This window comes from Eriocheir sinensis, chromosome 17 (genome assembly GCF_024679095.1).
Source record: "Eriocheir sinensis breed Jianghai 21 chromosome 17, ASM2467909v1, whole genome shotgun sequence".
Taxonomy (NCBI): Eukaryota; Metazoa; Arthropoda; class Malacostraca; order Decapoda; family Varunidae; genus Eriocheir; species Eriocheir sinensis.
The window spans coordinates 6,348,159-6,358,158 of record NC_066525.1 but is presented as its reverse complement, the minus strand read 5'-3'; the positions used below and the strand labels follow the sequence as shown (position 1 = coordinate 6,358,158).

The window sequence follows — 10,000 nt, the reverse complement described above, 5'->3', positions numbered from 1 at the left end:
ACACACACACACACACACACACACACACACACACACACACACACACACACACACATACACACACACACACACGGTTCAGCTCGTTTCCATCCTCTGTAAGCCCTTCTCCTGCCCCCCTTCCCCCCTTCTACCCCCCTTCCACCCCCCGCCGCATCCAGGTTGTAGATTAAATCCCTTGTCCTGGGGTGGGTGGGAGGGAGGAGGGGGGGGTCGTGCGGGGGCGGGGGGGGTTGGGGAGGCAGGGCGTTAAATCCCCAACATAGCATTCTGGGACGAGCAAATCCCCGAAGCGCTGAGGGAAGGGGAGTAAAGAGGAAGGATTTGCAGGCTATTGTTTACGAGAGAGAGTTGGAAAATGGTCGAGTTTGTGGTAATTTTTAGAAGGTTTGAGATCAGTGTGTGTGAAAAAAAGTGTTAGAGAGAGAGAGAGAGAGAGAGAGAGTGCACGCTGGGTGAATCATTGTCGAAACACATGCGACGAGAATGCCACAAAAAAAGAGTGAATAAATAAAGAGAAAACGAGAAAGAAAGAATGAAAAAAATGTGAATAATTAGTGTGATGAAATACCTGAAGGCAATTAGGGGCAACACTTAGGAATGAAAATATAGCAGGAATAATGAAGTCAATTAGGGATAATAATAAGAGGAAAATAAAATAGAATAAAGATACAAATAAAAAACGAACATATAATTTACTAGAAACGATTACATTTTACTATCATCTTTTTTTCTTTCTTCCTTTCTTCACCTCGCCATTATCTATCTATCTTATATGCGTACATTCATCTTCACTTGTTCCTATCTATCTCTGCCTATCAACCTCCTTTTGAATTCTCGCAAGACCACAATCATAATATATACACATTTTCTCTTTCCTTTCCTACCCCCATTTATTTCCTCCCTTCCTTAGCCTTGTCACTATCAATCTATCGGTATTCTTATATATGTAAATTCCTCTATCTCTATATATACCTCCTTTCTCTCTATCAACCTCTAAGTAAACTCCTGCAAGACCTTTATCCTCCTCCATTATCACTTTCCATCGCTATACACACACAGCACACACATCCTTCTCTCCGTCCCCTCTCACCTTCACTTCTCCTCTCCTCCTCCTCCTCCTCCTCCTCCTCCTCTCCGCCGTCACCACAATCTGTCACCATCTCTGTTAATTCGAAGTGATTTTCCCTCCACTCTGATCCGGTGTGTTCCTCCTCGCCCTGCCTACCTGCCCGCCCCGGGAAATATATACCTTGGTTTTTTTCCTGAGGTTTAATATGATAGGCCTATAGCAGCCCCCTTCTTCCTGCTTCTCTCTCTCTCTCCCTTCTCTTCTCTTCTTCGTCCCCTCTCTGTCTCTCCACCCATTCTGGCTTTGTCTCTTCCTTCACACACATATATAGTTTATTTTTTTGGGTGATCATTATATATTTTTTTTATCTTCTATTATGTGGGGTTTTTTTCTCTCTTTCTGTCTCCTCCCTTCACCTTTCTCTCCCTCCTCGCCTTTCGTCTTTCTCTTATCACGTGTTCTCTCTTCCTTATTCTCTTCCATTATGCTTTATTTTCTCTCTCCCTTTCCTCTCTTCTTCCTTCTTTCTCTCTTTCCTCCCTTCGTCGTTTTCTTTGTCTTTTTTTTCTTTTCTCTTGTTCTCTCTCACGTGTTCTCTTCCATTATGCTTTTTTTTCTCTCTCCCTTTCCTCCCTTCGTCCTTCTTTCTCTCTTTCCTCCCTTCGTCATTTTCTTCAATCTGGCTTTTCTTCCCACTTTCTCTCCTTCCCGTGTTTACTCCCATTATGCTTCTTATATCTCCGCCTCTTCATTCGTCTTTCTCTCCCTCTATCTCTCCTCCCTACGTGTTTTTCTCTCCCGTTTTACCTCCGCCCCTCCCGTGTTCCGGTGTATTTTAGAATCATTATATGGTATTATCTCTCTCTCCCTCTTTCTCTCTCTCTTCCTCCTTCTCTCCGCCGTGTTCTCTCCGCCCCTCCCGTGTTCCCGTGTATTTTAGAATCAATATATGGTATTATCTCTCTCTCCCTCTTTCTCTCCGCCCTTCCTCCTTCTCTCCGGCCTTTCCTCTTTCTCTCCGCCCTTCCTCCTTCTCTCCGGCCTTTCCTCTTTCTCTCCGCCCTTCCTCTTTCTCTCCGGCCTTTCCTCCTTCTCTCCGCCGTGTTCTCTCCGCCCCTCCCGTGTCTTCGCTCGTCGCTGGTGTTTCATTAGTCTTATTTATTGTTATTTTTTGTCTAATGGGATACTGCGGCGCGAGGCTCGTTTTTTGGGGGCGTGGTGATGATTTATGGTGCCTCCTCCTCCTCCTCCTCTTCTTCTTGTGGTGGTGGTGGTGGGTGAGATCGTGCTATTGTTTTTGCTTTTATCATTTTTATTTGATTTCTCTTTGTTCGTGGTATTTGTATTAAGTAGGCACAGCAGCGTTAGTGTGTTTTTGTTTATGTTTTTGTTTTGATCCGTTTGTGTCGATGTTTGGTTGTCTTGTTTGTGTGTTTGTGCGTTTTCTGATTGTCTTTGGGGATCAAGCAAGGGTCTGTCTGTCTTGTAATGCGCTTTGTGTGTTTAATTGAGCTGTTTTTTTCTTTATCGCTCTCTTAATTTTTGTTCATTATTGTTGTTTTCATTACTACTGTTCATATCTATTGTTTTTTGTTGTCTCCTCATCCGTTATTTTTTTTTTTTGTCCTGATTTTTTCTATAATTTATTCCATTGATTATACACTCGATTGTCTAAGTGCCAAGGGGGGGAGGGGGGATATGGAGGGGGTTGGGGGATGTGGCAGCAACGTCCAGCACCCCCTCACCCTCACCCCGGTCATGGCAGCCAGTGATGGGTGTGTGTGGGTGGGTGGGTGGGGTGGGGGGGGGAGGGAGACTGTTAGAGGGTAAAAAGCGAAGCGAATGGACACGTGGCGGGGGCGGGTCCTGATGCTTTGGCGGGGCGGCGCTGACAGTTCCAATGAAAGAAATGTTTGGTTTGTCTGGATGGCTGTTTTGTGGCGCCGCGGGGCCGTGAGGTGTGGCGCCGGGTGTGTCTATGGCGCACCTTGGGCTGTGGCTGTGGCTGTGTCTCGGGGCAGTGCAGAGGATGTGGCTGTGGTCCATATTTCTAAACGTATCTATCGGCTTCCCATTACGATTATTTTCCATAGGCCTACAGAAAAGATTAGCAGGATTTTCACGATCGTTTTTTTCCCATTCAAGATACAAAAGTCGGGTAATCACTAGTATCACAGAACAGTTCATATTCTTAAACGTATCGGGCTATGATTATTTTCCAAGGCTACAGACAAGATTAACCGGGTATTCGCGTTTGTTTTCCCCGTTCAAGATACATAAGTCGGGTATAATTATCACTAGCATCACGAAACAGTCCATGAAATACCCAGCACCTTCCACGAGAGACTCCTTCAAACCGGCAAAGTGAGGCGCTGATATACGTTTAACCCGGTAGCAGCGGGATCATGTTTCTTAATGGTCCCTCTAAGCGAGAAAAATGAGAAAAAAAATCATCACTCACACAAACCATTTCATAATATATATCAAAGCATTTGTGATCATTTTATGCATTATCTATTTTGGGGGGTTAAATCATGCCACAAAATTTGACCCGTCGCTGCTACAAGGTAAAGCCACAAATTTGGCCCGTGGCTGCTACACGGTAAAGCCACAAATTTGGCCCGCCGCTGCTACACGGTTGAGGATACGGGCTACATGTGTCTCTGGGTGGCATCCTGCAGGGTACTTTTCTCGATAACACATTAGCGGCGGCTCTTTTGTAGTCACCCGTCAGGAGAAGCTTTTACGAGTGTGTTCATTTTATGGGTTGAAGTCGCATTGGGCTGAGGTAGAACTGGTGGGCGGCGCGTGTCATGTGTCAGGCGTCGGGCGGCACTCCGGGCGGCACACACACTGACACACACACACACACACACACACACACACACACACACATACATACACGTCTGTTCTCGCGGCTAATTGTTCCGAAGTATACAACGTCAGTGGTTCTCGGGGTGACTTCTTTTTCGTCTCTTTTAGCTGTTACTTGAAGGCGTGGAGGTGCAGCCGCGTTGGGTTTGTTGTTGTTGTTGTTGTTGTTGATGGTGGTGGTGGTAGTGGTGGTGGTAGTGGTGATTTTCTTCTTCTTCTTCTTCTTCTTCTTCTTCTTCTTCTTCTTCTTCTTCTCGCTCTCGCTCTTCCTTTCGTAAGCGTAAACCTATCAGTCCCTCATAAAAATAACTTGGGGTATTTTTTTTTCACTCCTTACCATGACAAACACACGCCCCACCATCCCCCCCCCCGCCACCCCCCCCACCCCACCCCTTTCTACGTCCTCGTGTTTTGGGTTGTGAGCGGTGCTTCTTAATGACTTACTCTGATAACCCAAGATAAAGGAAAAGAGAGAGAAGAAAATAAAAAAGAAAGAAGGAGTGAGAGAGAAAGAAAGGAAAAAAAAAGAGCAGACTGAGGAAGCCGCTAAACAGTACAGGACAAAAAAATGAGCGACAGACAGAGAGACAAGTGTGATAGGTTGATTCATCTCACATCCGCCTTCCTTCCCTTCTTCCTTCCCTCCCTTCTTCCTTCCTTCCCCCACCACCCACCATCACCCACCACCCATTCACCTATCTTCCTTCCCTCCTTACTTTCCTACCCCTCCCTTCCTTCCCTCCTTCCTTCCCTACATTTCCTTCCCTCCCTTCCTTCCTTACACTACCCCTCTTCCTAACTTACTTCCCTATACCTCCCTTCCTTCCTTTCTTCCTTCCCTACACCTCCCTTCCTTCCCTCCACCACCCCTCCACACCACCCACCATCACCGCCCACCATCACCACCCACCTACCGTTCTACCTGGAGACAGTGCGCGCCGTGTCCCAGCTTGGCGGCGTCCTGTGCGCGCGACAATCAACCCTTGAGTCCGGCGGGCAGGTCATCATAACACCGGATGCCTCTATCACCTCTGCCGCGGGGGGGAACTGAAGGCGGCGTCCCCGGGGTGGTCCGCTGCGCTGGGGCCTCCGGGATGGCACTCCGAATTCCATAGGCTATAATTACTCTTCTGATGGGCATGGGACGGCGTATTGAAGGGGAGATGAGGGGAGGGTGAAGGGAAAGGCACTGTGGCTGGCTCGTCGGAAGGGATGCCGGAGAAAGAGGGAGTAAAAGGTGCCTCGTGATATTGTTGCTGTGAGAGGAATAATGAAGAAAAGTATAAAATGGACGTTTATTGTATAGAGATTGATGCATAGAAGAAGGAAAGTGAAGAAGTTAACATAATGAAAAGTAAGTAATATAAGGAACTACAAATTGGAGTTAGGTGTAAAGACAGGTAATGTAGAGGGAAGCTATGGAGGAAAAGTAAAGGAAAATGGAGAATAAGTAAAGTAAATGTAAAGAAATAAAGGAGAAAGGATGCGTGGAGTTAGTTGCGTATAGTGTAAACAGGAAGAGATGTAAAAAGAGAGAGAGGAGTTATGGAGGGAAAAGCAGAGGAAAAGTGAGGTAAGAAAAGAGGCAAAGTGAGGGAAAAGAATGACAATGAGTATAGAGAAAGATAAAAGCAGGGAGGAACAATAAAGGGAGACAAAGAGTGACGCAAAGAAAAAGGCAAAGAAATACGGAAAATGAAATAGCCAAAGGAGGATACAAAGAAAGGAGAGAAAGAGAAGAATTACAAACAAAAGCGAAAATTAGAAGAGAGAGGAACAATAATGGGAGGCAAAGAGTGACGTAAAGAGAAAGGCAAAGAAATACGGAAATAATGAAATAGCAAAGGAGGATACAAAGAAAGGAGAGAAAGAGAAAAATTACAAAGAGAAGCCGAAACTAGAAGAGAGAGAATGAGATATTACAGTTGAAGCCATTATGTAAGACGATCCGAAAGGCAGCCACGCGAAGACTACTTGACTGGTCATAAGAGAAAGAGAGAGCGAGACGTACCACAGAGGAGCCATTCTTTAAGACGACCCCGAAAGTAGACTAGACTAGGGCTGCTGCTGGCTGTCGGGGTTGTCCTACTCAGCCCACGGCGCGGCCTGATGGATCTGCAGCAGCCCAGGACTCGACGCCTCGGCCCGCTATTAATACCCGGCGCCGAGGGGGAAGAGGAGGAGGAGGAGGAGGAGGACCAAGGAATTTTGTTTATGCGCTGCAGTCGAACGGAAGATATATATTGTACGTGACTGAACCCTCTGTGTGTGTATGTGTGTGTATGTGTGTGTGTGTGTGTGCCGTGACCAGGTGAAATGGGGCGCCACACCTGTCCTGCGTCACCTGCTAATGAGACGCAAAGGTTGGATTTGTTTGGACCCTGAAAATACAACGTGATGCTATTTGCCCTCTCTCTCTCTCTCTCTCTCTCTCTCTCTCTCTCTCTCTCTCTCTCTCTCTCTCTCTCTCTCGCTCTCGCTCTCGCTCTTTCTCTCTCTCTTTCGAATGTATACTTACGTTTATGGATGACATCTTTCAACGTTTTTATTTCTGTTTTTTTTTCTCACGTTCATTTTTTTCCTGAGCACTTTTTGTTCTCTCTAAGTCGTTCATTTTTTTTTCCTCTCTTCGCCGCCGCCTCGCTCGCTACTCTTCCTTCTTCTCTCCCTCATCACGCAAGTCTAAACACTGGTTGGCCTAATGAACTATGTGCCTTCCCTCCGACCCACCTGTCTCCTCCCATTTACTTCCCTTCTTCCTCTTCCTCCTCCTCCTCCTCCGAGACAAACGCACCTGAACTTCCCTTTCTTTCCTCCTTCCCTTCCTCTTTATCCTCTTCTTCCCTCCTCCTCCTCCGAGACAAACGCACCTGAACCTCTCTTTCTTTCCTCCTTCCCTTCCTCTTTATCCTCTTCTTTCCTCCTCCTCCTCCTCCTTCGAGACAAACGCATCTGACCTCTCTCTTTCTTCCTCCGCAGATCGATAATGTCGTCGAAGAGGAAGTCTCTTCCCACCAAGGTTCTCGACGCTTACCCTGACGCCGGAGACATGCCTGGAGAGGACACGCCGCTCGTCTCCACCACTGCCGGGGACTCCGACAACTCAGCGGCTGGCTCAGAGTTCAGCTACGGGGAGGAAGGCAACGTGGGCATGTCCCCCGCGCGCTGGTCAGACAACGAGGTGACGGCGCCCACCACCACCGGGGACGCCAAGAGGAGCCGCCGCGAAAGTTCGGCGGATTCCGATGACCTGGCGCAGCACCTCCACCCCTTCGCCAACCCGTTCTTCCAGGCGAGACTGCAGGAGGCGCGGCTGCAGCAGGAACAGGCCAGACTGCTGCAGGAGGCCGCGAGGCACGAACACCAGCAGCAACAACAACAGCAACAGCAGCAACAGCAACAGCAGCAGCAGCAGCAACAACAACAACAGCACCTTCATCACCAACAGCAGCTGCAGCACCACCTACAGCAGCAGCATCAACAGCACCTTCACGCCCAACAGCAACAACAGCAACTACAACAGGCGCAGCAACAACACCTACAAGCGCAGCAACAACAACAGCAACAACAACAACAGCAACAACAGCAGCAGCAACAGCACCATCCCCACCACCAGCCGCCGCCTCCGCAGCCGCCGCCGCCCGCCCAGCCCGGCAGGAACTCCCTCTCGCCCCTGTCGGAGGTGGAGCGCGGCGGCCTCCTGGTCAACGCCGCCCGCAAGTCCATGGACGACGTGCTCAAACGACTCACCTCCAAGATGAACCAGAGCACCCTGGACGACGCCGAGCGGGCCAAGAGGGAGCGAGAGAGGTGAGCCATGCCTTCACCCTCCCTCACCCTCCTTCCTACACCTTCCTTCCTGCAATCACCTTCCTTCATGCCCTCACCTTCCTTCCTTCCCTTACCTTCCTTCCTTCCTACCCTCACCTTCCTTCCTACACCTTCCTTTATGCCCTCTCCTTCCTTCCTCCCCTTACCTTCCTTCCTTCCTGCCCCCACCTTGCTTCCTTTCTGTTCTTACCCTCATCTTGCCGTGCCTGGCGGGCCGCCCCTCGCTGGGCACCCTTCCCTCCCTCACCCTGCCTCTCATCACTCATCTCATGCTCACCTCAGTTTAGTTTAGATTTTGAGTCCCCGTGTGTGTGTGTGTGTGTGTGTCTCCATTCCTCCCTACACACCCTCACCGTCGCCTCGTCTGTCCCCCCTGCAGCACGGCCAAGGCCGCGGAGCCCCGCGTACCACAGTCCAGCCCGCCGGTGACCTCCACGGGGGGCGGCGCGGCGCCCCTGGGGGACCCGCTGGCCTCTATGACGCAGCTTCTCAACACGGACCCCGAGGAGCTGCAGAACCACGAGAAGCGAATCACCGAAATGATCAACCAACTCCAGAAGATCCGAGACTTTATCCGCCAACCCCAACCTCAGGAGACGGCGCTGGACAAGGTGAGTACTGACAAGGGGAAGAAGGGAGGGAGGGAGGGGGAAGCATGTGGGTGTAGTGTGTTGTGTGAGTGTTGAAGACAAGAAGAAGTGAAGAGAGGTGTGGCGTGTTTTGTGCGGCAGCGGAAAGGCTCACAGACAGGCAAAGAAGAAGAGGAACAGAAGAAGGGTTTGGGTATGTTAAATGTCAGGGAAAGAGAATAAAAGAAACAGAAACAGAAAGAAGTTGATATGACGTGTTTCTCGTAAGGAGGATTTCGTGTGCTTATTGTATTCGGTGGAACGGAGAGAAGAAAAGAAGAGAAGATTTTTGATGCGAGGGAGTGAAGAATGCAGGGGAAGGGCCACCGTTGTTCACTGGAGAGGGGAGGGAGGAAAGAAAGGGTGGTTTAAGGGGCCTGGCGAGCGGCGTATTGCAAGGCTGGACGTGAGGGAGGCTGGTGAAGGGAGGAAAGTTGGAGGGCAGTAAAGGGAGAAATGGGGAAAGGGGAGGAAAGGCAGGAAGGTTGGTGAGGGTAAGTAAGAGGCGGAGGGCAGTGAGGGGGATATGAGGGAGGAAGGGAGATTGGTGCGGGTAAGACAGAGATAGGGAGGGAGGTGAATGGATGGACGTGAGGGAGAAATGAAGGAAGTTGAGGTAGGATGGAAGGGAGGTTAGTGAAGGTAAGGGAGAGGAAGAGGGGAGCTAGGGGGGAAAGGAGGTTGGGTGAGGGAGAGCTGGAGGGGCAGAAAGGGAGAGATGGAGGAAGATGAGGTAGGGAGGAAGGGAGATTAGTGAGAGGAAGGGAGAGGAAGAGGGAAGCTAGGGAGGAAAAGGAGGTTGGGTGAGGGAGAACTGGAGGGAGGGGCAATGAGGGAGAAATGAGGGAAGATGTCGGAGGGAGGAAGGAAGGGAGAGGAAGAGGGAAGCTAGGGAGGAAAAGGAGGTTGAGTGAGGGAGAACTGGAGGGAGGGGCAGAAAGGGAGAAATGGGGGAAGATGTAGGAGGGAGGAAGGGAGTTTTTTTTTCCCTCTCTCTCCCTGAATCAGTGTTAGTCGAGGGTCCCGAGGGAGGCAGCTGTTCGTGGGATTGTGTGCATATTTACAATCCCTTCATTTATTTAGTGGCGCGTAAGATGAAAGGCCGCGCACCGACCCTCGCCCACCGACCCCTCATTATTATTATTTTCCCTCGCGTTACTCACTCACCTGTGGCGGCGGCGGTGGTGGGACCCATTAGTGGCGGGGCAGGTGGGTGGGTGGGTGGGTCTGTCGCTCAAGATGGTGGACCCTCTTTGTGTTCATGAAGTCACGTTTGTTTGTTTTTTTTCCTTTTCTTTCTTTGTGTTTTTGTTTTCTTGTGTTTGATCCTCTTTTGTTTTCTTTGATACTCTTTGTTTTTGTTTTTTGGGTGTTCTTTTTGTTTTTGTGTTCTTTGTTCTTTCCATTTTTACTTTGTTCTTTCTTGTTCTTCCGCCTCTTTTGTTTTCTTTTATACTTTTTTTGTGTTCTTTTTGCTTTGTTATTATTTGTTCTTTCCATTTCTTCTTTGTTCTCTCTTGTTCTTCCGATGTTTTCCTGTTTTCCTCTTTGTTCTCTTCTTTTATGGCTCCTTCTTACATTGGCATTCTTTCTTCTT

The 10,000-nt window shown here is 49.1% G+C and overlaps 1 protein-coding gene across 1 annotated transcript in view; it reads left to right on the top strand.

Moving 5' to 3' along the window:
* Positions 1-10,000, top strand: part of LOC126999861 (transcription factor SOX-5-like) — a 121,690-nt gene that overhangs the window by 38,612 nt on the left and 73,078 nt on the right. The window contains exons 2-3 of the mRNA XM_050862935.1: positions 6,923-7,753; positions 8,154-8,385. Of these exons, the coding sequence (XP_050718892.1) occupies positions 6,923-7,753; positions 8,154-8,385 (1,063 nt within the window). The remainder of the gene's footprint in view (positions 1-6,922; positions 7,754-8,153; positions 8,386-10,000) is intronic.